The sequence below is a fragment of the Schistocerca gregaria genome, chromosome 5, assembly GCF_023897955.1.
Source record: "Schistocerca gregaria isolate iqSchGreg1 chromosome 5, iqSchGreg1.2, whole genome shotgun sequence".
In the NCBI taxonomy this organism is placed as follows: domain Eukaryota; kingdom Metazoa; phylum Arthropoda; class Insecta; order Orthoptera; family Acrididae; genus Schistocerca; species Schistocerca gregaria.
Genome location: NC_064924.1, coordinates 383,651,553 through 383,677,414, shown reverse-complemented (window position 1 = coordinate 383,677,414; position 25,862 = coordinate 383,651,553). Strand labels below are relative to the sequence as shown.

General features: G+C 40.9%; 1 protein-coding gene and 1 pseudogene across 5 annotated transcripts in view; one reads left to right on the top strand and one right to left on the bottom strand.

Moving 5' to 3' along the window:
* LOC126273199 (cilia- and flagella-associated protein 161-like) overlaps positions 1 to 25,862 on the bottom strand; it is a 376,598-nt gene that overhangs the window by 303,372 nt on the left and 47,364 nt on the right. Inside the window, exon 1 of one of the 5 annotated variants that reach the window (XM_049976742.1) lies at positions 14,481 to 14,560. The exons of 3 other annotated variants lie outside the window; for them this stretch is intronic. In XM_049976742.1, coding sequence (XP_049832699.1) covers positions 14,481 to 14,555 — 75 coding nt within the window. In that variant the 5' untranslated portion in view covers positions 14,556 to 14,560. Of the gene's footprint in view, positions 1 to 14,480; positions 14,561 to 25,862 lie in introns of those variants that run through there. One more of the 5 variants, XM_049976739.1, reaches the window with a different exon arrangement.
* On the top strand, positions 14,786 to 14,903 carry LOC126274428 (5S ribosomal RNA; annotated as a pseudogene).

Sequence of the window (25,862 nt, the reverse complement as noted above, 5' to 3'; positions counted from 1 at the left end):
TGTATCTGCTTTGCTCTAAGGTATCGGTGATATTCCAGCTTGCACACCATCTATCAGGTGGGATTTGTCGCATTATATTGCAAACTTTGCAACTTACACATTGCTCTAAATAAATTCCAATCCGGACTGGGTCATTCTGCGTTTTGTACACTGCTTTCCGTTATTTCTTAATCACACACCTGTTCCATATAGGAATATTCCCTTCCCTACACAGATAGCATACTTCTGGTTTGTGAGGAAATCATGGCTGTAATTTACACTGATTACCCACCTTCTCTTTCCATGTTCTTCTTTTTCCAATTACTTTTGGGGTTTCACATAGTGTCTACGGGTCTTTATGGACTAGTATAAGGACATCCTGGTGTGGAATGGGAAACAAAACTGACTGCTGTTTTATTATTTTTTTTAATGGAACCATTCCGGCTCTCACTTTAATTGTTTCAGGGAAGCCGTGGGAAAAATTAAATTGGGATGGTAGGACGAGGAAGTGATATTCAGCATTTCTGACAGTGGAAATTATTTACTGTGCGACAACTCTTCGGCACCAGGTTTCTCCGACCTATGGGTGACATATCCATCGTACGGATGACTACTGCGTGTTCTTGAAATGTAATGTTTTGCTATGGACAAGTAAGCAATGGGGCGTGGGACACACTGCAAATTGGTGTCAGCACACAGTGTACTACAACAAAAGGTCCGTAGGGGATCGCGTATAAAAAGTCCTTCTGATGGACGGTTCACCATAAGTAGCCCTCTGCTGTCATTTCAAGCTACGCAATGTTGTGTACAAACAAAGACTGACAGCAACTGCCTCTGTGTTGTTTCTGTGGCTTCCAGTCCGCGAAGTAGTATTATATAGCTCTCTACGCTAGTGTATCCAGTGCAAGGTCGTTCATCTCTGCATAACTACTGCAATCTACACACTACACACGTTAGAAATTGCCTCTTGTAGTCAAGCCTTGCTCTCCCTCTACAATCTCCCCCCCCCCCCCCCGTTCCCTCCCTCCAATATCAAATATCAAGTATCAAACTGATGATTCCTGATTCCTTGATGCCTCACGATGTGTCATGTGTCCAATCAACCGATTACTACTTTTAGTCAAGTGGCCCCATAGATTTCTTTTCTCCCTAGGTCTCCTACTATCTCTTATTTAGTTATTCGAGGTACCTACCTAATCTTCAGCATCCTCCTGTAACACCAGGTTTCAAAAACTTCTATTCTCTTGTTGTCTAAATTGTTTATAGTCTCGTTTCACCTTCAAAAGAGACTTGCTAACATTTAAATTTATATTCGTTTTTAACAAATATGTCTTTTTCAGAAACTTTTGTCTTGCTATTGTCAGTCTAATTTCGCATCTTCTTTTCTTCGGCGAATGTCTCTTATTTTTCTCCCCAAATAAAAAAACGGATCTACTACTACCTTTAGCATCCCGTTTCCCATACTAACTCCATCAGCATCGCCTAATTTAATTCGACTACATTCCATTACTCTTGTTTTACATCTGTTGATGCTTATCTTGCAACATCTTTTCAAGACACTTTCCATTCGGTTCCCTCTTACCTTAAAATGATTTGCCGTCTCAGACAGAATCAGGTCTAGGCATCTCTTACGGCTTTGAAGGTGTTGGGATGTGAAAGCACACATTTTTGCTTATCTTCCCGCTCATGTAGTGCATGTTTCCAAGTTAGCTAAATAATTATGTTCTTTCGAGACTGCAGCAGACGATCAAAAACAGATCTCGTGGAAACGTTAACACTAGTGTATTTCTTTAATGTATGAAAAATTACTTTTTATGTTGTAATAATTCACACAGCCATGGTGGTCAAACCTGCAACACTTTTATACCTCATATAAGATACGAGCGTAATTTACAGAGTGCAGTGGCGGGAGCAGTACTGCCGGCATGCAACCAGCCACACTTCACAAGGGTCTGCGTGTGCCTACAAAAGTAGACAACACAGTGAGCATGTGGCGCCTGAGAAAGAACTACAATCGACTGGTGGATTGCCCATTTCATTTGATTCGCTGGAACGTCAATCATAAAGTTATTTTAATCAAATACAATATGGTGCCCATTTCACTCAATATCAAAATGTACAGAAAACACGGAGTGAGAACTTGAAATTGTTATAAACTATGAGTGAACATGTTGCAAAGTAAGACACTCTAGCCGCATATTAAATTTCTTGTGTGACGCCCTCCGCGTTAACGCAAGATCTCTCGCATGCGTACAGTCATACGGACGGCGTCCATTGTGCTGGGATACAATGTAGCACGCCATCTGACATTATTCGTCCACATAGTCAGAGTCATAGGTTGAACAGCTGAGCCAGTAAGGTTTTATTGCATCATGTCTCAAGCAGATAAAAATTCATTTGACGCCTTCCTGAGAGACAATCTCCACTCATTTCAAATTAATAATATAAATGTAGACCAGATGTGGCTTAAATTCAAAGAAATATTATCGGCAGCAATTGAGAGATTTATACCAAATAAATTAACAAACGACGGAGCTGATCCTCCTTGGTACACAAAACTGGTTAGAACACTGTTGCAGAAACAACGAAACAAACATGCTAAATTTTAACAGATGTAAAATCCCCAAGATTGGCGATCTTTTGCAGAAGCTCAAAATTTAGAGCAGACTTCAAGGCGAGATGCCTTTAGCAGTTTCCACAACGAAACTTTGTCTCGAAACCTGGCAGAAAATCCAAAGAGATTCTGGTGGTACGTGCAGTATGTTAGCCGCAAGAAACAATCAATACCTTCCCTGCGCGATAGCAATGGAGATACCTTCGAAGACAGTGCTGCCAAAGCATAGTTACTAAACACAGCCTTCGAAATGCCTTCAAAAAAGAAGACGAAGTAAATATTTCAGAATTCGAATCGAGAACTGCTGCCAACGTGAGTAACGTAGAAGTAAATATCCTCGGATAGTGAAACAACTTAAATCACTTTAAAGAAGCAAGTCTTCTGGTCCATACTGTGTACCAATTAGGTTCCTTTCGGAGTATACTGATACGTTAGCTCCATGCTTAACAATCATATACAACCGTTCCCTCGACGAAAGATCCGTGCCCAAAGACTGAAAAGTTGCACAGGTCACACCAATATTCAAGAAAAGTTGCAGGAGTAATCCACTACATTACAGGCCCATATCGTTAACGTCGATATGCAGCAGGATTTTAGAATATATATTGTGTTCGAACATTATGGATTACCTCGAAGAAAAAGGTCTATTGACACATAGTCAACATGGGTTTAGAAAAAACACAACTATCTCTTTATTCACATGAAGTGTTGAGTGGTATTGACAAGGGATTTCAGATCGATTCCGTATTTCTGGATTTCCGGGAGGCTTTTGAATCAGTACCACACTGTACCACGTAGTGAAATTGCGTGCTTATGGAATTTCGTCTCAGTTATGTGACTGGATTTGTGATTTCCTGTCAGAGAGGTCACAGTTCGAAGTAATTGACGGAAAGTCATCGAGTAAAACAGAAGTGATTTCTGGCGCTCCCCAAGGTAGTGTGTTATAGGCCCTTTGCTGTTCCTTATCTATATAAACGATTTGGGACACAATCTGAGAATCCTTCTTCGGTTTTTTGCAGATGACGCTGTCGTGTAACGACTAATAAAGTCATCAGAAGACCAAAACAAACTGCTAAACGATTTAGAAAAGATATTTGAATGGTGTGAAAAGTGGCAGTTGATCCTAAATAACGAAAAGTATGCGCTACGGTCGCAGGTTCGAATCCTGCCTCGGCCCTGGATGTGTGTAATGTCCTTAGGTTAGTTAGGTTTAAGTAGTTCTAGGTTCTAGGGCACCGATGACCTCAGAAGTTAAGTCCAATAGTGCTCTCAGAGTCATTTGAACCATTTTTTGAACGAAAAGTGTGAGGTCATCCACATGAGTGCTAAAAGGAACTCGTTAAACTTTGGTTACACGATAAATCAGTCTCGTCTATTACAATTACGAACAATTTAAATTAGACGGAACACATAGAAAATGTTGTGGGGAAGGCTAACCAAAGACTGCGTTTTATTGGCAGGACACTTAGAAAACCTAACAGATCTACTAAGGAGACTGCCTACACTACGCGTGTCCGTCATCTTTTAGAATACTGCTGCGCGGTGTGGGATCCTTACCAGAGAGGACTGATGGAGAACATCGAAAAAGTTCAAAGAAAGACAGCACGTTTTGTATTATCGCGAAATATGGGAGAGAGTGTCACAGAAATGATACAGCATTTGGGCTGGACATCATTAAAAGAAAGGCGTTATTCGTTGCGACGGAATCTTCTCACAAAATTCCAAACACCAACTTTCCCCTCCGAAAATATTTTGTTGACACTGACCTACATAGGGAGGAACGGTCACAAAGAAAATAAGGGAAATCAGAGCTCGTACGGAAAGATATAGGTGTTCATTCTTTCCGCGCGCTATACGAGATCGGAATAATAGAGAATTGTGAAGGTGGTTCGATGAACCCTCTGCCAGGCACTTAAATGTGATTTGCGGAGTATCCATGTAGATGGAGATGTAGACATATGCAATGCGGAACAATTGCGGCGGTTCTGTCGGCTGGGAAAATCTTTGGTCGTTCCACAGAGCCTGTCGGATAGTACGAACGGCAGTTGGATGAGCGTTATCTTGCTAGAACAGCACATTGCATTCCTAACGAACGAACGGCACCATAACAAGTTGAATAGCGTTTCAAACGTATACAGTCCTTGTATACGCTATCTCCACTAACGCCACAAGCGAATGGCAAATGTAACTGACGGTGTCCCAGGCAAAAATGACAGGAGCTGGATCTAGGTGCCGTGGAATAAAAAACTCTGAGGACACCGCTCTCTCGGTCAGACAACAATCACTAGCGCACAGGAAGAAATTGGTCTGATCACTGAGCACGACTGACGGTCACGCCTTCCTCTAGTTCACGTTATCACACCAGTGGCGACTGCATATCGTTGTGTGTGGAACACACTTTCCCATACTTTGTTCCTAGAAAGGCTATTTCCTACAAGGTGTGGACTCTTTAGTTGCAGAGTTCCTCGTATCTGTGCAATGGAATCTGTGTGGCATACTGCTGAAGTCTTCACGACGCAGCGGCCTTTGCATGCGTTTTGTGCTATTTGGACGTCCACAACTTGGTGTTCAGGGAAGAAGATGTTTATCGTTGCCAGCACCATCGCAAAGTGAACTCATTACGTCCAAAAGACGCGGAAAATTGCCTAAAGTGTCATCCAGACTCTGAAAGACCCCCTATCTACCCTTCTCAAAATCATCCAACTGGCTGGATGAATCACGAATACGTCGTTTAGTTACCACACAGAAAAATGGTTCAAATGGCTCTGAGCATTATGGGACTTAGCATCTGAGGTCATCAGTCCCCTAGAACTTACAATTACTTAAACCTAACTAACCTAAGGACATCACACACATCCATGCCCGAGGCAAGATTCGAACCTGCGACCGTAGCGGTTGCGCGGTTCCAGACTGAAGCGCTTAGTACCGCTCGGCCACAACGGCCGGCTACCACACAGAAAATTCGAGGCATTAACACACAATTTGTTTTTCATTCTCTCCTTTGTAAATTTATTACGTAATTCACTTTGAAACTTCTGGCAGTCAGTGCATGCGCCAATGTGTTATAAAACCAACCAACGCCGGGTGGGAGTATTTAAACCTAATTTTTTTAAACTTTTATTGTAATGCAAGTCGCATTGCTTCATACAAATTATATTACATTTGAACTCCTGAATGAATAGTGTGCAGGACAATACATATTTACTTCTCATGATCTTAGAGACAACTGCATCAGGTAAGGCAAAGATATTTTCTGTTGTTAAGCTATGGAACGAATAGTCAGCTGGTAGCCGGCAGGCCCCATGAATAGCAGTGCTGTCTAACGGGGGTGCACATCAGAAATGATGTGGCTTATTGTAAATTAGGTGGCAATGCATTGACAGACACTTTCTGTTGTTGAGCACTGAGACGAATAGTTACTATAATCCATTCATCATAAGAATAAACCTGATTTAAACAAACACAGACGCGATGATTGGTCAGAAGCCGTAGTGCACATACACTGATGTTGTTAAACTCGTGTAAGTAGGTCCAACTTATGTATTAGATATCTTATTACTAAGTTACGTTAAATGAAACTTCAAGATGTTCAAATGCACTAACAGCCATTAACGGTTTTCTTAATCACACTTTAGCTACGTAGTTTTTATTTAAAAAATCGCGCTCAGTCACACCCTCTGCAGCATTGTGCTCTGTCGCGCTGTTAATGCACAGTATGAAAATTGCTGAGGCTTCTTTCTGTTACGCAGTGAAACGCGCGTGTGGAACACATTTAAAAAGTGCCGAGAAATAGGCTGTTCTTAATGTTTTTCATAAATTTACGGAGATAATCGGCTTTGAAGTTTTCCCAGCGTTGTATACAATGCATTTGATAACAAACCTATATTAAACGTGTAGCGTAATCGGTAACTTATTGGCCTGTGAAAGAAACATGGTTATTCATGCGTTGGTTTCCATCTCCTCGAAATTATTTTTTCTCTCGTTTAATTTGAGGTACTTACATCTCGTAATTATAAAACTCATCATATTTGTTATGAATAATGCACATCTTTTTGTTTCTAGTTACATACTGGACGTGAAATTCCTGTTTCCGTCTCAAATACAAATTCTTAATTAAAGATGTTTTATGAAAGACTGTTCATAAAAGTTGTCTAAATTATGAAAACATAACAATTTAATTTTTAAGGCAAAAATTAAAAACTAAATCCTTTTCATTTGGACTATGTGCATCGTCTTATACCACAGAGGTAAATAAGTATCGTAGAAACATGAAAAATAAACATTTTCACAGGATCGGGCTCGTCAAACAAATGCTGCATTTTTACGTTTGCTACTGTACCAGTACAAAATAAACTCAACAGAACTGATCTGGAGCCAAGCTGCGGGATTTGGTCCGAGAAGTAACAAGACTGTTAAGCTGCCACTCGTACTGGAACTAACCCACGCAGCTTTTTCACACGTCACTGCCGAACCTTGGCAGGATATAGAACGGCTCGTCATGAAAGAGGATGAGAAAATGCTGCGCCTGTTTGGCTTCGTGGATTCTGTTGTTGATATGCTCGTTATCAAAGTACCAGGTGACACTTCCAGAACTGAAATGTATTTCTCGGATTCCGATAAGGAAGGAGCTAAGAGATTATCTGACGACAGACTGAAAGTAATACCTTCAGTGGCTTCAATATTTAACTATACGGTGAAATCCTTCAATACTCTCTTACGTTACATACAGCTTATGCAGAAAAATTATCCTGTGGTTAAGTCAGGAATTTTCGCCTGGCTGCACGCCCACGTGAAGCGGAAATCCAGTGAGGTTCCAACAAACGCGGAAGAATACATAGTGCAATGTTTACATCAGGTTTATTCTTACGATGAACGGGTTATAATAGCCGGCAGTTTGTTAACAGCAGTGGTTTACAATGCGGGTGCTCATCAGAAATGATGTGGTTCTTTGTGAATTACGTGGCAATACCTTTAGTGGCAGTGCCTTGAGAGGACGTAGGAAAATGTTTAATGCCATGGAATTTTAAGCACAAAATTTCACCGGAAGCACTGCGAGAGAGAGGAAAATCATACTAAAATTACAGTGCCTGCTTTGACAACGCCTATGCCAGCAACACAAGTGCAGCAATATTTATATAGTGCAGCTCCGTGTAAATTGAACTTGAATGATTTGAAAATAAACTTTTGTGAGTGAGAAAAAAATAATTTAGTGTTTTAATGACTATTTTACTCATAATGACAAAATTACATCTATTGTGAAATATTAGAATTGTGACTGAAAGAATTAACTTTAGTACTGAAAAGAAATGATAATTTTCAGTAGTGGCATTTAATTTCATTGATGCTATCCAGCACTAAAATTCATTTTTAGAGGCTATATTATACTTTTACGAAATAAGCATTTCGTATTTTAAAGATAATGTAGTAGTTTACAGTATTGTTTTAGCTGCACAATATTATCGGCTTATGTTATTTTCAAAATCTTCAATGCTTAATAACAACGTCGTGTGCTTGTGTGCGTGTATGAATGCTTTCCTGTGGCGATGCGATCTGTTACGTAAATTGAGTGCTGATAGGTCTTATTATAAATCATTGACCACACCTCTGGCAACCTTGCTTACGTCATATCGTTTCATTTGATCTTTGTCATTGCATAAGTGCACACGTGAAAGCGCAGTACTCATACTACACGTCATTGAATTTTTTGTTATTGACACGTCGTTGGCAGTCCAGATCACGTAAGGTCAGTACTAATTACTAGGGAAGGTGTATAAACAGTAGACCGTCGTGTTATATCTTGAGCATGATAACTGCCTAACCTATTTTACTTTGCAGACTGAATCCATTCACAGACTGCGTCGCCTTTAAAGCTCAGGTACAAAAAGACAAACTTGTTATACGTCACACGATGTTTATCGCTCATTTTTAAAAGGTAAAACTACTAGTGATGTAAATAGCTCACGTATTAAAACACGCCTTGTGAGGAAACTGAAGGGACTAGAATGATGCTAACTAATCGCCGTCGTTAACGCGTTACTTACACAGTACTATTTCATACATTTATAGTGGTATACACTGTCCAGTTATATTAATGTGACCACGTGTCAAAAGCTTGAATAACCATCCTTTGCAGAGAAGACTGCTGCGAGACGTGCAGGAAGACAGTTCATGAGGCCTGGAAGCTACCGACAGAGACCCCAATGCCGTTGTCAGTTACGCTAGTTTTCCCGGTTGAGAATACGTAGCGCGAACTACCTGATCGAGGTGGTCGTTTGGTAGGCAGGGGAGTACGGTAAATTTATCCCAATTCTCTTCGAACCAGCATTTACACTGCGTGCTGTGTGGCAAGTTGCATTGTCCTGCTGGTAGATGCTATGGGCAAACATTTATTAGGCGCACTACGAATGTAGTGGTGTGGACATGTTGGGAATGTGGGTCTCACGGGGAGCGTGCAAGGGATAAGTCCCTGCAGGCGAACTATCCTCTGCTCCCTCGTTGGCTCAGATGGATACAGCGTCATCCATGTAAGCAAGAGATCCCGGGTTCGAGTTCCGGTCGGGGCACACATTTTCAGCATGTCCCCAATGATGTATATCAACGACTGTTTGCAGATAGGCTGTCGATTTAATTATCATTTCGTAGATGCTATCGTACAGAGGAAAAACAAGCTGCATGTAGGAGCGGATATGGTCCCCAAGAATAGATGCATACCTGTTCCTTCCAGAACGACGAGATCACCAAAGGAATGCTACGAAAGCATTTCCCAGCCCTTTACGCTTCCTCCTCCGGCCTGGATCGTTCCGACGATTGTTACTCGGTGTTTGCTTTCTTTGCCCTTTCACTGCGAAAATGCCATCGACAATTTGTTCGATGGAGCGATGCATCTGAAAAGGTCACCTGTCGCCACTCAGTGGATATCCAGTTGCGTTATCGACGTGCAAATTGCACACTTCGTCGTCAATGAACAGTAGTCAGCTGCTGACGAGGCCCATATGCAGCAACGTTCGCTGAACTGTCGTTGAGAAGACACTGTTGATAGCCTCTTGCTTCATCTAGCCGGTCAGTTGCTTAACATTTACACGTCTATTCTCCCGTACATATCTCTGCAACAGCCGTTCACCCCTGTCATCTGCGAACCGTGCACCGCAGTTGCCTCGCCGTGCGTTTGTATAGCACCATTTTGCCACTCACGGTATACTTTAACTACGACAGCACGCGGACAGTTTACAAACTTAGCCGTTTCGGAAATACGTCCACCCTTGGCCCGAAAGCCAATGATCATGTCCTTTCGGACGTCAGATAAACCGCTGTTTTTCCGCATTACAATGACTGCTCTGTTTTCTACGTGTCCCAATACGATTTACATTATACTCTCCACTATTAGTGCTGCAACCTGCAATCTGTGAATAGCTATTGCACATTAACGTCGTATATGGGCCGGAGTCACATTAATGTGACTGGACCATGCATTAGGAGCAACAAATTATATTCTAGACCACATGAGCCAAAGATCGCATATAGAGCGAAATATGTAGCCAATAGTGTAAACACAACACGTTTTACAAAAACGAGTTCCATATCCGAATCAGCGATGGTAATAACGCGAAAATTGAGCACTGCTGTTCTCGATCATGTCTTAATGGAGGGAATTATATCTTGTGGATGATTCGTCAAGTCCTACGGACTAGTATGATGTATATTTGCTCACTGTGAAGATGTAACGGAAGAAAAGAATGTTAGGGTTTAACGAACCATTGACAACGAGTTTGCTCAAAGACCGTGAAGGTAATCGCTGTATTCTTTTCAAAAGAACCATCAGTACATTTAGAGAAACTACGGGAAATCTAAATCTGGACGGCCAGATGTCATCTGTTGCAGGGTCTTATGGATCATATTCTAAGCTCAAACATTACGACGTTCGTATGGTGTTCGACACTGCACCACTAATAACCAAAATATGATTAGGCGGGATCTCTTCACAGATATGCGATTGGCTCCTTGCTGCTAGAAGCAAGTACGTTATACTAGACAACGAACGTTCAACCAAAAAACGAAAATAACAGCGGGCGCGTCCCAATGAAGCGTAATACGGCCTCTAATATTCAACACGCATAAACGATTTATCATGTAGGGCCAGTACCACCATCAAGTTTTTGGCTGGCGGTGCTGTTGCCTATAGGACAGTATCATCATTGAATGATCGTAGGGAAACGCAGGAAGACTTGAACAAAATTCCGCACATAGCCTAGTGTAATGAATGTCAGCTCTCTTAAACTGTGGATACATGCGTTGTAATATCTATAAAGCTCATCTGGAGGGTGTTGCATTGTTTAAATATTTAGAGTAATACTAATAAGCATTGTGAAATGTGACGAACAATGCGCTAACCGCTGCATCATTTTGTTCGGTCTGTAACGTGTTCGTGTTATAAGAGTGAGGATGGACGGACAAAGAAGACACCGTAGACCAGCAAATATCCTAAACCATTCGAAAAGCAGCATGGGGACTGGTGGATGACTTTACACATATCAATCGCCTATTGGCCTAACACGATAATCGTGTGGAGAGCTTTGGAACTTAAAATAGTTTAATGACGCCCCACTCGTAGGTAGGAACATGTAGCTCCACATGTCCTCGCATTCAACGCTACATTCAGATGAAAAAACGTTCCTCCCCTGCCAGGAATCAAACCGACTACTTTTACTAGTGCCTCAGACACGGATGGCACCTAATTCATGTACTTTTGCATAAGCACGAAGAGAATTCCCCCTCCCCCCCTCCCCCCCTCCCCCCCAGGACATGAGTTGTGCTGTCGCCGTCATTGGCATTCTTGAGTAACAACGCACGTGACGCAAGAGTAAACTGAATGGCCTGGCTTGGACGTTTGACCTTCGCAAAAACTCGAGCTGGCAGAAAGACGTGGCGCAGCTCGGCAAGTTTTCTCGCCACTGTCCTGTACATACAGTTCTATTTCATTAGTGTAAAATCACGAAGATTCCACTTTCAACGTCGGCTACACTATAACGAACTGTGACAGCTATTGAGAGCACATATGTCCCTGACACAACACCAAATATAGTACAAGTGATAATTTACAGAGTTTGTATTGTGCGATGCTTCTGCTTCTAATACATTCATACTGATAATGGCAGAATGTGTTTGGAATTAATTATGGAAAATGTTTGGAGTATGTACGACAGAGGAAAATTATTCAGCGGATGGTCTTAGACGGTCTACTATGTCAGCAGGCAGCTATCCATAATAACATTGTAGCATATGCGATCATCATAACAGGAAACTGATAAATCTCTGATATACGAGTGTGTAACATTTTGGCAGAGAATAACTGGGCCTCAGACCTCACACAATGAAATCATATAATGCAACGAACATTTGTAACGCAAGTCAGCCATTTCTTCATTCACTTCATATTTCACAAAGACCAGAAACTAAAAAACACAGCGAGTATAACCATATCATCACATATTAAGGTGTAATTACGAGTCAGATAAGACTCTGAAGTAAATAGTGGCAACACTTAACAAAACTGCACAGGAAAGAGGACATTTCGTACAAGAATCTACAGTGTCAGGCTTTCTTAACAATACAGCGCACTGGAATGTTCAATCGATACTAACAAAAAGAGTATTCTTCACTTGAGACGTTCCAATCACATATAAGTGTGTGCAAACAGATTACCAGAGGAAGTAGAACGCTGAATGACAAGAGTCATCCTTATACAACGATAGAAATAATCCCACAATTAACGAGGCAGTGGCGACAATTTTCTGCTACGAGAAGCATCAATGCTCGAGAGGACTCAAGAAGAACGCCATAACAAGACTCACGTTCAACCACAGCTGTTAGAGTAAACATACCTACATCGCATTGGGTCAATGGAATCCCCGTCACGTGAGCGAGGAGAAGAACAGAACTCCAAATTCATCGTCTTTGGCTGTCCGAAGAGACGGATATTACAAATCGTTAATATGGATGAAGCCTTGGATATCGAAGTCGCATGTGCACTACGAGCGATATATTATATCGAATACTACACTGTCGGACAGTTGCCAACACAGACGAAAAAAGACGAACGTATTGTGAATAGGAGGAGATGATCAATGGAAGCATAATATTACCTGTTTAAGTTAATGCGATGTAGTAAAGAAAAGGAATAATTCTACAAGGTGTACAACTTTGCTTCCGCCGTTTTTCCCCCAACATTTGAGGCTTTAATGAAACAAATTGGTTACACATGTATCATTCAAAGTATTTTCCATCGCTGGCCACTACTTTCTCCCATCTTTCGGGCAGTATATCGATCCCGCATCGAAAAAATAGTTCATCTTTTGAAGCGATCCACGAATCGATGCAATTTGTGACTTCTTCACGAACTCGGAAGTGTTAGTCAGAAGGGCCATGCGCAATTGATCTAAACACGCGATAGTCAGAGGGAGCCATGTCTGGAGAATACGGTGGGTGAGGTAGGACTTCCCATTTTAATGTTTTCATGTGCGTTTTGATCTCTTTTGCAACGTGAGGTCGAACGTTGTCGTGCTGCAAAATCACTTTATCGTGCCTCTCGCTGTATTGCTGCGTTCGATAACGAGCACCTGTGATTGTTTCACTTGGTTTTAACACCTCATAGTACACGACGCCGAGCTGGTCCCACCAAATGCAGAGCATGATCATGGAGCCGTGAATTTTCGGTTTGGCCGTCGACGTGGAAGCATGGCCTGGATATCCTCATGATTTTCTGCGTTTAGGGTTTTCGTAATGAACCCATTTTTCGTCCCCGCTCACAATACGATGCAGAAATCTCATCCGTTTTTGCCTCTAAAGCAACTGTTCACAAACACTCAAACGCCGTTCAACGTCTCTTGGTTTCAGCTCAAACGGGACCCAAGTTCCTTCTTTCTGAATCATTTCCATAGCCTTGAGACGCTTTGAGATGGCTTGCCTTGTCATTCCCACTAATCGTGCCAATTCTTCTTGAGTTTGACGAGAGTCTTCACTCAGCAATGTCTCCAATTCTGTATCTTCGAAAACATTTTCTCTTTCACCAATATGCCGGTCTACGACGTTAAAATCACCGTTCTTGAAGCGTTGAAACCACAGAGGACAAGTTCTTGCACTAATAACGTCCTTACCATCCGTACTTCAGAGCATTAGATGAGACTCAGTGGCTGTTTTCTTCATATTGAAACAAAACACTAACACCTCCCGAAAATTATGAGAATTAGGCTCGTAAACTGACATTTTCAATCAAGAACAACTTTATGATGCAGACACAAATCGACTAATGTTTGAATGCGGTTATGCTGACCGAGGTCCAAGTTAACTGTCTGAGGTCTGGGATCTGCTTCTTTCGACCGCTACTTACCGTTGTCGCCACCTATCTGTAAACAGCGGAAGCAAAGTTGTACACCTTGTACTTACTTCATTCGTCAACGACGTCCTCACCGTGAATAATGCCACGTGTGGTATAGGCAGCCGTCAGCACTCCTTGTTTTCCGTAACCAGGGTAAATTCTGGCAATATCTCTGATAAAAATGGGGAGAGCTTCAGATGGAAGTTATTTCCCCGACAGGCGTAATTTATGGAAATGTAAGTACGGGAATACACATAGTTCATCTCTTTCTCCCCATACGATCTTCTCTCTTAATAGCCGACTTTAAGGATTTCCATGAACGCTCATTGTCTTGGGTGTGGACAAATGAAATGTTATGGTGCGGCTACAGAAGATCATGTCTGCCCTTTCCCAAGTGGAAAAATAAGCACCTATTATGCCGATACGTGCGAAGCTAAAACTAAAATGTACAAGCATTTTAAACACTTATCAAAATACAAACTAGTTCCATTGAACTAATGTATCCGTTGCACTTACCCAGAACTGTGAATACGGTTTACAATAACAGCAGCAGCATATGTTTACTGCATGCTGTATCCATGGAAATAACATATGTATGTGTCGTCATTTGTTTGGTGCATTCTGTCATTCGTAATAGCAAAGAGCTTGCAATCGAAAATCTGTGTTCCACGGAAGCGAAGATGAACAAGTGCTCAATAGTTCTGGAGGTATACATTTTAGCGCCCACATTCACTGGACATTTTAGTGTTGTTTTGGTACACACTACCGCCTCTCAAAATATGGAATACTGTCTTTTTTCCCTCCTGTATATTCCTTTTATGGCCAACGGCCTTGCCGCAGCGGGAACACCGGTTCCCGTCAGATCACCGAAGTTAAGTGCTGTAGGACTGGGCTAGCACTTTGATTGGTGACCATCAGGTATGCCGAGCGCTGCTGGCAAATGGGGTGCACTCAGCCCTTGTGAGGCAAACAGAGGAGCTACTTGATTAAGAAGTAGCGGCTCCCGTCTTATAAACTAACAACGGCCGGAAGAGCGGTGCGCCGACCACATGCCGCTCCCTATCCGCTCCAGTGACGCCGGTGGTTGAGGATGACACGGCGGCCGGTCGGTGCCGTTGGGCCTTCATGGCCTGTTCGGGGGGAGTTATTTTGTATTCCTTCTATCTTTGAGTCTTCCCTTCTTTTCTTAGTACTGGCTTACCAACTGAACTCCTGATATTCATTTAACGGACTCAATAATTTCTTATATTTCATCACTAAAATAAAGGGGTTTTTCGTTCCAGCGAGATCTTTTCACGAAATGTCAATCTCCAACGTTCCTTTCCAAATGTGAAAATATTTCGTTGACATGCACGTACACAGGGGTAAATAAACATTTAATAAAATAAGAGAAACCAAAGCCACACAGCAAGATTTAACGCTTTCAGAACCTCTGGCTACAATTGTGTACGTTACCTTTTACTATGTCTTAACCGCAGCAGAATTATTTTTCCCCAGTGGAAACCTAAGGTACTAATTTGTAAATGTTCAGCCCTTTCGTGATGTGCAAGTGCTGCCAACTCTTCGGTATCACTTTCAAAATGTGAGCAAGTCAATGTAGAACTACGCAGCAGCTCGTTATCATCAGAATACATGGTTTTAGTTGCTCCACTACATTCCACTGTCTAACTGAATATTGTTATTTTGCTTGTTAATTATTGAATGATCATTTTATTTATTACATCTACATATACGTGATTACTCTGCTATTCACAATAAAGTGCCTGGCAGAGAGTTCAATGAACCACCTTCATGCTGTCTCTCTAGCGTTCCACTCTCGAACGGCACGCGGGAACAACAATAGACAGTATTTCATAATTAGTTATTTTAGTCCATAAAATGAAGCCAAGTGTACAAAGCATATTTTGAAAACAGATACATATCATTGTGTAAATCTTGCATCCAAAATCATTAAGAAATCACCTAAGAACACCACCAAACAAAGAAAACTTGTCCTTTCTCCAGAAAAAATTCCGGTCTGAAAGGCTTAAGTTTGTTTCTCCGCGTGCTGTTCGAAAGTGGAATGGTAGAGAAATGTATTGAAAGTGGGTTGTTGGACGCTCTGTCAGGCATTTAAGTGTGAATTTCAGAGTAGTCATGTAGATGCAGATCATACATTCTTTCAATATCTTCATCAACTGTGGAGCTAGTACTCTTATAAACTTGTGTCACTGAGTTGGGTATTGGCTTGGTGTCCGTCTTGACAACAATTATGCGTTCACCAAGCTGTTTATAGCAACTCACTTGCATTTCTATTGTGTTCATAGTTAAGCCTTACCTTTGCGTTACACTTATTTGATTTAGTATTGATTACCCTGTTCCCACTTGACCACAAGACCACAAGCCCTGCTCTTCCTGCCACCACAGCTTACGAATTCACACGATACCTAAATTCAACATATCGTTTCAGTTTTTAAATTCTCTAAGCTACGTAATCTATTAAGGTATCTAACATTCCACCCTCCGATACGTAGAACATCAGTTCAGTTTTTCTGACACCAACATTCTCCTGAGTATTCACTGCCCAGACATCTGAATGGGAGACTATTTTAACCCCCCCCCCCCTCCGGAATATTTGGTGCAAGATGACGCCGCCGTCATCAATAAGCCATGCAGTACAGCGGCATTCTTTTAGGAAATATAATGGCTTGCTTTCAGCCATCCAAAGTACCAACGTAGTGAGGTCATGTTGACTGATGTTACAATGTCAGTCCCGACAGTCATCCAGACTGTTGCCCTGCAACTGTTGAAAAGGCTGCTGCTCCTGTTCAGCAATCGTATGTTAGTCTAATCTCTCGACATATGTTCTTTTCTGATGTGGTTGCACTTAAAGTCGTTGAGGCATGCAAGGACCTTAATTCATAGCGAATTAACGTTTATTGTACACATATATCTTGCTGCCAAGGATACAGAATGAGAAAGACGTTATCAAATGGAGAATATAAGACATAAATTCAACCACCTGGGACATCGGTGACAGATGACACGGAAGCTTTGGGCTTTGGGAATCTCCAGTGATTTTTTTGAACTGCATAAATTACAAGTAACATCTCTTTTTCTACCGAAAAATAACTTTTTGAGCTCCATTGGGGACACCCAATACGTCGAAAAGTGGCTGCTCCGTAATCCCGGGATTTCCGAATGCCAGTATGTACCAGCAGCGATCCACAGCAAGAGCCATAAGTTAGCTAAGAGTATATGTTGCTAGACTTGGCGCTGCCGCAGTCACACACAAGGAGGTAAGAGGAATCACTTGCCCTCCCTACCTTCCGCCCTCCTCTCTGGAATCTGAAGCACAGACTTTTTAAATTTCATGTATTTCTAGAAATTATTGTCTCTGGTTCTCTAACACTACCAATGCCAATGTATTTTCAATAATGTGTACTGCCCATGGGGAAAGGCTGATGGATGGGGAACGGGGACTTATGACACTCACAAAAATTTTAAAAAAGCGAAGTTCGTTACTTTTCGATGACTTTTATTAACAACCGATTTTTTAGAGATATTGATGTGTGAATGGAGTCAAGAATGCGAAAATATCTTTTAGTACACTCTTAGCAATACCAACGCATTTCCAACAACGTGCGCTAATAAGGGAAAGGGAAGAAAGGGAACGTTATGACTATCACAGGAAATTTAAAAAATACCAGTTTCATTAATTGTCCTTGGCTTTCATTAACAAAATACCTATTAAAGAGACAGTGATATGTAAGCAGGGATCCGAAACTCGAAAATATTGAATATGACACTCGTGTTGAAAAGTCACATCCAGTAGCAAACTTTTGTGTTAAGTTTCACTCAACAATTATGGAATCTGACAGAAGAATTAATTAAAAACAACACTTATTTTTTCCAAATTTTAAAATGTTAAATACATAACTAGATTACAATATTTTCAGAAGGTGGACATGAAGCAGTACAGCACCCTCCTCACCCCCCCCCCCCCCCCCCCCAGGAATCAACTTGCCTTTCAATGAATTTGTTACTCTATGTAGGGACTGCTGGAAAAACTGACAGTATGGCTTTCTGGTTATTGATGAAACGAGGAAATTGAATGATGGCTGATGTAGATGAAATTTCGAGGATATTCTGCGTAAAAGGCAGTGTACCAATACATACGTAGACTAGGAATGAATTTGCACATTTGCAGTGCGCTCATTCTGGTAGGATGAAGCACAAGCAAAACACATACAGTTATACATCAACAGAAAAATCGAGAACATCAACGAAAGATTAACAAAATTGGATACTGGTGTCAAAGCAGCAGCTATGAAAGTTGAATCTCAGCTGAATGACAGAACCCAGCAAAGGGAGCAAGCAGTTGGCACTATGTTAACAGAATTGGTTAACATTCTCAAAGCAGCAGCTACAAAAGGTGAATCTCAGGTGCAGCAATTGAATGACAGAACACAGTCATAAATCAAGGTGAGAAATTCAAAGATCAACGACGTTCTTACAGTAACTTTAAAGGTCCAAAATCGTTAGAAGATAGATACAAATTTCCTCCTGTACACATCTCAGAAGAAAAACTCGGGAAGAAGCAATGAAACCCTTCTGAGGTTACTCAATACGATAAATGGATAAACTGATGAGCTTGAGAAAACTGTTTATAACATTATATAAGTAGTGAGCATATTAAAGTGTAACCAGTATGTCGACAAAATCCTAAGTTATAGAAATGCAGAAAGCAATTCATCGGAAACTATGACTCTTAAAACTATGGTAACTGGAACATGAAGCGTCTCTCTTTGAAATATTCAGACCCATAAAAACCCAGTTCTAAGCAAAGAAGGGAAGGCAGAAAGGTGGAAGGAGTATATAGAAGGTTTATACAAGGGTGATGTACTTGAGGACAATATTATGGAAATGGAAGAGGATGTAGATGAAGACGAAATGGGAGATACGATACTGCGTGAAGAGTTTGACAGAGCACTGAAAGACCTGAGTCGAAACAAGGCCCCCGGAGTAGACAACATTCCATTAGAACTACTGACGGCCTTGGGAGAGCCAGTCATGACAAAACTCTACCAGCTGGTGAGCAAGATGTATGAGACAGGCGAAATACCCTCACACCTCAAGAAGGATATACTAATTCCAATCCCAAAGAAAGCAGGTGCTGACAGATGTGAAAATTACCGAACTATCAGTTTAATAAGTCACAGCTGCAAAATACTAACGCGAATTCTTTACAGACGAATGGAAAAACTGGTAGATGCGGACCTCGGGGAGGATCAGTTTGGATTCCGTCAAAATGTTGGAACACGTGAGGCAATACTGACCTTACGACTTATCTTAGAAGAAAGATTAAGAAAAGGCAAATCTACGTTTCTAGCATTTGTAGACTTAGAGAAAGCTTTTGACAATGTTGACTGGAATACTCTTTTTCAAATTCTAAAGGTGGCAGGGGCAAAATACAGGGAGCGAAAGGCTATTTACAATTTGTACAGAAACCAGATGGCAGTCATAAGAGTCGAGGGACATGAAAGGGAAGCAGTGGTTGGGAAAGGAGTGAGACAGGGTTGTAGCCTCTCCCCGATGCTATTCAATCTGTATATTGAGCAAGCAGTAAAGGAAACAAAAGAAAAATTTGGAGTAGGTATTAAAATTCATGGAGACGAAGTAAAAACTTTGAGGTTCGTCGATGACATTGTAATTCTGTCAGAGACGGCAAAGGACTTGGAAGAGCAGTTGAACGGAATGGACAGTGTCTTGAAAGGAGGATATAAGATGAACATCAACAAAAGCAAAACGAGGATAATGGAATGTAGTCAAATTAAATCGGGTGATGCTGAGGGAATTAGATTAGGAAATGAGACACTTAAAGTAGTAAAGGAGTTTTGCTATTTAGGAAGTAAAATAACTGATGATGGTCGAAGTAGAGAGGATATAAAATGTAGACTGACAATGGCAAGGAAAGCGTTTCTCAAGAAGAGAAATTTGTTAACATCGAATATAGATTTAAGTGTCAGGAAGTCATTTCTGAAAATATTTGTTTGGAGTGTAGCCATGTATGGAAGTGAAACATGGACGATAACTAGTTTGGACAAGAAGAGAATAGAAGCTTTCGAAATGTGGTGCTACAGAAGAATACTGAAGATAAGGTGGATAGATCACGTAACTAATGAGGAGGTATTGAATAGGATTGGGGAGAAGAGAAGTTTGTGGCACAACTTGACTAGAAGAAGGGATCGGTTGGTAGGACATGTTTTGAGGCACCAAGGGATCACAAATATAGCATTGGAGGGCAGTGTGGAGGGTAAAAATCGTAGAGGGAGACCTAGAGATGAGTACACTAAGCAGATTCAGAAGGATGTAGGTTGTAGTAGGTACTGGGAGATGAAGCAGCTTGCACAGGATAGAGTAGCATGGAGAGCTGCATCAAACCAGTCTCAGGACTGAAGACAACAACAACAACAACAGAAATTATTAAACAGCTCTCACAAATGGCGCCAGATGGCAGCAGAAGAAAATGAGACAGTGTTTACGACGTATGGGGTCAGTTGAGATCACCCCATATCCTGAGAAAGCTACATCTATGATTAACAAAGGATACCATACATGGTGGAGAAAGGGAGTTTCAGCAGACACCTACTTTAGTGGAGGTAATATTCCTAAAAACTTCAAATCTCGAACAGTATTTGACAAAAGAGAAGATATCATATGCTGAAATATTACATATTGTTAACGCACTCAGGCGAGGGGACACTCCATAAGGATGATTAAAAAGTGAAAACAGTAGAATAGCACTAAGCAGTGTGCATAGCGAAGACAAAAGTATTGACTTTCAGCATAAATAGCTGAACACAATACCTCTGGCGTATATGTACATTACCGTGAGTCCAATGAAATCGATATGTACATTACCGTGAGTCCAATGAAATCGATATGTACATTACCGTGAGTCCAATGAAATCGTAGAACATCTACTGACAGCATTAACCACTCCAGGGAATACAGTTCACACACAAATGAAATAATATAAATGATTTCGGAGCTTCGAAAAGGACACGTACTGAATGGAGACAATGGTCCATGAACTCCATAGGCCTGCTCCCAAAACATTCCTGTGCAAACGTGTATATTCATGATCAAATAAATGTTTCAAATACATTTTAATGATCACAGATACATATTCAAAATTTGAATGAGCCCTTCCTGTGAAGGCAAAGGCTGGGAGGGAAGTTGTTCAGGTGTTAGAGCAATTTTTGCAGACTGGGATGAATTGTGGTCTTGATAACCTAGAAACTGACCACAAAGGCGAATTTTGCAATAATTATTTCAAGTCGGTTGTGGAGTGATACAGAATAATCCCTACTCAACATTCTCTCACATAAAAGCGAATATTGTGGAGCATCTGCAAAGAACCATCAAAAACCATATGTGGATGCAACTTAATCTTCATAGTCATACAAATGGCTAGCCATTCCACCAAAATTATTGGGGAGTATAATCTAGGTGAACATAATTTGATTAAGATTAGACTTATTTATGTATCTGACAATGTGCTTCTGAATACAGTATACAATCGTATTAAGATGGTGGATACACACACGCAGAAATTCAATGTAGGGGATTTGGTGTGTATTTCGAAATACAAAACTGTATTTGAGAAGCCTTACTTCACAATTTGGTCAATGGCGATATTTACAGTACCCAAAATATAGAGAACAAACCTGAGAACTTACGTCTTAAAGGACAATTAAAATAAAGAAATGAAAGAGAGTTTTTATGCTGAGGAATCACAGAAAAATTCTGAACCCGACATGTTTCTCATAGAGCGTGTCATAAGGCATTGCAGGAACAAGGCTTTAGTAAAACCTCTTGGCTTCCCTTCATCACAAAACGGTTGGGTGAACGCTCGTGATTTCGTGTATGACAGGGTGTGCAGACCTGAGACTGTACAGCAGTATAAAGTGCTAGGAAGCATGTGAGAAGTAGGTGTGATATTTTTGGTAAAGTGTTGCCTGGTTCGTGTTGATTAATCTTCTTGACAAACCCTGCAAGAAGCATAATTCAGCGTATGCTGCAAATCAAGGTTTGACAGAACGTCAGGCAGCAGATGGAATTTTACCTGATAAAGCCAAGCAAATACGTCGAAGAAGGGACATAGGCATAGGACAACATACTGCGGCATTTGCTGTTGATAAAGCAATGTGTTACAAACTTAAATTGAGCGTTGGAATAAATTTCAAATAAATTATGAATGCAGCTCATTGTACACTGAAGAAGAAACCTACGGAATGTTCAAAAAATTCCATCCCATAAAAAGTGTCAGAAATAATACCCTGACCTCGTGTGTGTGTGTGTGTGTGTGTGTGTGTGGTGTTTGGAGATTTTATGGGCGCCCAACGGCGAGTTTATCAGCATCCTAACAATGATTAAAATAAACGAATGTGTATAAGAACGAAAACTGTCGTTCACGCTTAAAAGAGCACTCATCTATATTAGTGACAAGTTACTTCCCGACCCCCTCCCCACTTCCCACCCCAACAGACCCAAGTAAGGGTGAATGCAGTATTTCACTGAACAGTCTGTTAACTTATAACAGTATTCCAAATAACACTGAAGCAAACAATAAACTTCAGGTACTAGGAGGTGGTGAAATTGTCCAGATTCCTCCTGGCTCGTACAACATTGACAATATAAATGCAATTATAGAACAATCTGTAAAAGGATTTGACTTAGGTCAGACGTTATTACTTCTAAAACAGAGATAAAAACGACAAAGCAGACAACATACTTGAGCCGCAAAGGCTCAATAGGGTCAATACTGGGTTTCTCAAGGAGTCACGTATGCTTAATAACACCAAGAAAATTTAAGACTCAGATCAACCAGTGGATATTCTATCTGTTAGCATGATCCACGTCATGTATAACATATGTAGAGTGATCAGAAGGAAAATGAAAATACTATGTATAGAATGATCAGAAATAAAATTATTAAAATGCAAATGTTTGTATGCAGAAACAAAATAGGAAACGTAGTATTAAAATTATTCTTCTCGGTCAGTTTAATGTAAAGAAATGAAACTTACAGTATCAGTAAACTACATATGTCATCAGAAAATAACTTTCCAAATGACACCACGGTATATACATGTAGAAATGGATATGTGAATACACCAACAAAAAAATTGTAAAAAAATATCTTTGCAAATTACTGTATATAAAAAATAGCTTTGTAAATAAAGTTATGTACATAAGTCATCAGAAAAACTTATAGATTACATATGTGAATAAAACCATAAAAAATATTGTGAAAAATGTACTGCAAAAAACAAAATTGTTGCTCATAAACGATTAGTTAATTTCTTGTACCACTATTATTATTTTGAAATCTGCCACTACAAAAAAAAAAAGGCTCTGAGCACTATGGGACTAAACTAATGAGGTCATCAGTCCCCTAGAACTTAGTACTACTTAAACCTAACTAGCCTAAGGACATCACACACATCCATGCCCGAGGCAGGATTCGAACCTACGACCACAGCGGTCTCGCGGTTCCAGAATGTAACGCCTAGCACCGCACGGCCACTCCGGCCGGATCTGCCACTACAGAATTATTATTAATAATAATTTGTTCATAACACACCTGAATCTTACCCCATGATGCATAGACCTCAAATGAATGGGACTATAAAACTGAAAAGAATGATAAGGGGGAGCATTAATCTTATTGGACCTGGGATGAGGGGAAGCGATTCTCCACGATTTCAATACGCTTCCATTCATCCAGTTGTTTCCCGCCAATTTCATCTTGTGTGATCTGTATCAAGCTATGTGGTGGACTAGTCCACTTGCCTAAGCAGCATGGGTAGGGCTACATGACCAGTATTGACTTATGGCATGACCTTGAATGTAACTAATCCACTTACCGAAGGTGTGTGAGTAGTATATAAGTTCCCCCGGACGACAATGAACAATTCCTCATGAGCAGTGGAGTGGTGGTTACCTCGAATTTAACTAGCACTAGTGTGTAACCTACCACCAGGTCTTGAGATAAGATCACTACGGGGTCCAGAATGACCATTGTAGCGTTCTGTTGTATGCTTCGCGTATTAATCTATTTACAGATGCACGAATTTCTACTCATTTTTACCTGTCATCTTTTTCACAACCTTTCTTGAACTGAGAGTGCAGTAGGCTCTGCTTCCGAGCAATTTCCAAATTTTATTAATAAACCTTGGTGGGTCTTTTCCCACCGGTATACCACTGAGGAAATTTGCACAGTGTAATATATCCTGCGTGAGCAGTTCGAAGTATATACGAGATCTGTTCAAAAAATTCCGGAATTTTGTCGGCCAAATTTTTCTACGCTTATTTTTCATATGTTGGACATAGTCCCCTTGGAAATACTCTCCTCCACAATTGGTACGTCGCCCTCACTTTCGGAAGCAGTCTTAGTACGCCTCTTGCTGGATCGCGCGAAGCGCCGTCTGCGAATTTTCTTTTATATCATCTTTCGTTGCAAATCTTCGTCCTTTCAATGGGATTTTCAACTTTGGAAATAAAATATGTCCTCACGGGCCACATCTGTAGAGTACGGAGGATGAGGCAGCACAGTGATTTCGTTTTTTGTGCAAAAGACCCGCACCAACAGGGTGGATGTGCGGGGTCGTTATTGTGACGCAAGAGCCATGAACTGTGTTGCCACGTTTCAGGCAACGCCTCCCACAGTACCATCGATTAATACTTTTGTCCCTGTGGCACGAATTCATGATGAACTAATTCTTTAAATCAAAGAAAATTATCAGCATAGGTTTGACCTTTGCTCTGACCTGACGAGCTTTTTTTGGTGTTGGAGAACCTTTCCTGACCCATTGTGAAGATTGAACCATAGACGCACATATCACCACAAATTATGATTCTCTTAAGGAACATCTCGTTCTCATTTCCACGGTCCAAAAGCTCTTCACAGATTGCGAGGCGAAGATCTGTCTGGTCTTGACTCATGAGCTGTGGGACGAACTTGGCAACAACATGATGCATTCCAAGATGCTGTGTCAGGATGTCATGACATGATTCGATTAAAATGTGAATCATTCGTAACGCCGAGTACGGCTTAAGCAATCATCACAGTAGGCTTCCTGCATCATTTGGTGTGTCCATAAAGATTTTATTTGAGTTTCAAGCAAAGTTTAATGCAGACGCGTTGTTCCTCTAGGTCTGCCATCTTGAAATTCGCAAACTGTGCGACACAACGTTCTACTCAATACAGCACTGAACAATAGCTAAGAGAGATACAACAATGAAACTTCCGGCAGTTACACATTAAACACTGGCGTGTGCAGAGATATCAAACACATTTCGCTCCAACACACCATTGGCGCCAAATTACAAATGTTCAGGAATTTTTTGAAGATGCGTCATATGGAAAAAAGAGTTGGTTGTGCTACACACTCCGAGTTGTAACCTCTTGCACTAATAATGCACGAATGGGGTATTGCTACCAAAGATATATTTTGACGTCCCATCTAATGGACGAAGAAGGTAGGAGACACCAAGATTCGTCTTTAGAATGTATTTACCATCCACTAATTTTGAAAGCAATCCATCTTGACGAGGAAACGAAAATAGAGCGTGCTTTTATTGTGGCCTCTAAATCTCTGCACAGACGCTGAATCCGTTTGGGTCCTTTTACCATGAAAAGGCGTGGTCTAATCAATGGGGTCGATTACCTCTGATGTTTCCAAATGGCCAAGATCCTGATACTGGCTGTTTTCAAAGGCGAAAAGAATCGGCCGAGCCGGAATAAAAGGGTGACTTTCTGTTAGTTTGAGCGAAACACATGCAGTCAAGAACATGAGCAAAAATAACTAAAAATTCCCGACACAAATCGTCTAAAAACTAAAACTGTAT